This window comes from Gekko japonicus, unplaced genomic scaffold (genome assembly GCF_001447785.1).
Source record: "Gekko japonicus isolate JY-2015 unplaced genomic scaffold, Gekko_japonicus_V1.1 scaffold14018, whole genome shotgun sequence".
Classification (NCBI taxonomy): domain Eukaryota; kingdom Metazoa; phylum Chordata; class Lepidosauria; order Squamata; family Gekkonidae; genus Gekko; species Gekko japonicus.
The window spans coordinates 1-2617 of NW_015194968.1; the positions used below are offsets into that span (position 1 = coordinate 1).

Sequence of the window (2617 nt, forward strand, 5' to 3'; positions counted from 1 at the left end):
TTGCTATATGCTCCTCATATCCCCTTTTTCCCTCCCTCCCTTGGTATTTATGTGGGTTTTGTTATCAAGTCAAATTATTTTACGGGAAAGACAAAGAGCCTGGCTCTTTTTGGGCTACTTACAGAGCCCCTAGTCTAAGAGTCCCTAGGCTAAGAGCCACAGGCAAAGAGCCCTTCGCCCTTCGGCTCGCGCCCAGAGAGCCCCCCCGCTGGTCTCCTCTGCCTCTGGCAAGGTGCTTCCTTAAATAGAGGCCTCCCCCAGCAGAGGTCAGGCAGCAGCTATTCAAATTCAAATTCACCCAGGCACTCAATCACAGGCAAAACAATGCCCCTTCCACTTCCTCTCAATTACAGGCAATCCCAGTCAAACAGTGCCCGTTCCTCTCCCACACTCAATCAGCCAGGACTCTGCAATGTTCTTAAGTGGTGAGAGGACTCATAAGGGGACAGAGGGAGGATGCACAGGCATGCGGGCCAGTAGATGGGAGAGCAGGCGTGAACTGGGGGTGAGAAGAAAAGGGGAGTCCCTAGTCATTCTCTGCCCAGCTTCCCCCCCACCCCCCAATCTGGAATCAGCCTCTCTTTGATGTCTGGGCAACGGAGATCGTCAGGTTCCCCTCTCCCCTGCTGCAGGGCAAGAGTGCTTCCTTCCATGGCGGGAGGACAATCCTCTCCTGCTGCAGGGCAGGAGTGCTTCCTTCCATGGCGGGAGGACAATGAATAACAGGACAAAAAGGGAATGGGGTGATAAGGATATACACATGGAACAGAGGTCTGTTAGTGACTATGAGCCACAAGGTATAGATGGAGCGCTCTGTCTGGGGCAAGTGATGCTCTGTGCTCTGGGTGCTTGAGGGGCAACAGCGGGAGGGGCTTCTGGAGTTCTGGCCCCACTGGTGTGGCTCCTGATGGCACCTGGGCTTTGGACACTGCGTGACAGTGTTGGGCTGGGTGGGCCATTGGCCTGATCCAGCATGGTTTCTCTTATGTTCTTAAGGGCATCCAATTAAGTCGATGGGCAGTAAATGCAGGACAAATGAAAAGTTGATGGGCAAAAGGAAAGAACTTCTTTGCACAAGTGATTAAAACGTGGAATGCGTTGCCAGAGGATGTAGTGATGGCCACAGGCACAGAGAGCTTTAAAAGGGGATTCGATTCAAGGAGGATAGGTGGCTACTAGACATAGTGACTAAAGAAAACCTCCACGTTCAGAGGCTGTCAACCTCTGAGTCCCAGAGCCAGGCGACAACATCAGGGGAAGGCCTCAGCCTCTATGCCATTGTCGGCCCTCCAGAGTAACTGTTTGGCTACTAGAGAAACAGTATATGGGACTAGACGGACCACTGCTCTGATCTCCAGCAAGGGTCTTCTTACACTTTTATGAAACCATGGCTGCTGCCTCTTCCACTACATATGTACTACAAAATGGGTCAAGATACAAAGACGGAGCCCTGGGCTCCCTGCCCTAAGAGGAGCAACACACCGTATTCCTCAAACAGTTTTTCAGAATTTTCTTTTAATTCCACTCTTGAATGGATTCTCATATGTACACGGCACATGAACTCTGCTTGAAGCATTTCCCACAGACGGAGCATTGCTACAATCTATCTCAACAGAGTTAAGAGCGTAGATTTAACATCAAATGTTCCCTCTGAGCCCAGACCCTTGTATGATTTCTCAGCTACATGTGATCTCTTGTGCCTAAGCGGCTGGGATTCCTCATCATCTCTTCATGTACAATCTGAGGATTTTTCTGATTGCTCCGTTTTGTGCATCTCTTTGTGTGTTTTCAGTGCACGGTTAGATCGAAAGCATTTCTCACAGTCTGAGCACTTGTATGGTTTCTCTCCCGTGTGTATTCTCCTGTGTATTCTATAGCTGCCTTCCCAACGATAGCTCTTCCCACAATCTGTACACTGGAACGGTTTCTCGCCTGTGTGGATTCTTTTGTGTAGAGAAAGGTCACTTTTTTGTGTGAACCTTTTCCCACAATCCTGACACTCATGTGGCTTCTCCCCCAAATGGGTTTCCTTGTGTCTAGCAAGGTGGGCTGACTTACTGTAGGTTTTATCACAAAGCGCACAGGCATACGGTCTGTCTCCGGCATGGTTCCTCATGTGTACCTTCAGGCTGCTTTCCGAGCGAAAATTTTTGCCACACTCTGAGCATCTGTACGGCTTCTCTCCAGTATGGATTCTTTCGTGTACATACAACTGGGAGCTCTGTCTGAAGCATTTCCCACATTCTGGACAACGGTAGGGTTTCTCGCCTGAATGCATTCTCTCATGTAGAACAAGATCATTCTTTTCGCGGAAGTTCTTCCCACACTCCAAGCAGGTGTGTGGCCTCTCGCCAGTGTGGATTCGCTTGTGGGTTCGAAGATGAGACCTCTGAGTGAAGTTTTTCCCACATTCAGGGCACTTGTACGGTTTCTCTCCAGTATGAGTTCTCTCATGGATTGTAAGGTTGGACTTGCAACTGAAACTTTTCTCACATTCTGTGCAGGGATAGAGTCTCTCGCCTGTATGAATCCGCCGATGGCTTACAAGATGGCTCCTCTTGGTAAAGTCTCTCCCACACTCTGCACAGGTATAGGGCTTCTCCCCTGTATGGATTCT

The 2617-nt window shown here is 49.6% G+C and overlaps 1 protein-coding gene across 1 annotated transcript; it reads right to left on the reverse strand.

Annotated features, from left to right (window-relative positions):
- Positions 1–1729: 1729 nt before the first annotated feature.
- LOC107125022 (gastrula zinc finger protein XlCGF49.1-like) lies at positions 1730–2496 on the reverse strand (the record flags this gene model as incomplete). Its single annotated transcript, XM_015428499.1, has 1 exon — positions 1730–2496. A coding segment is annotated over one exon (767 nt), but the record flags the coding sequence as incomplete, so codon positions are not given.
- Between the last annotated feature and the right edge of the window lie 121 nt (positions 2497–2617).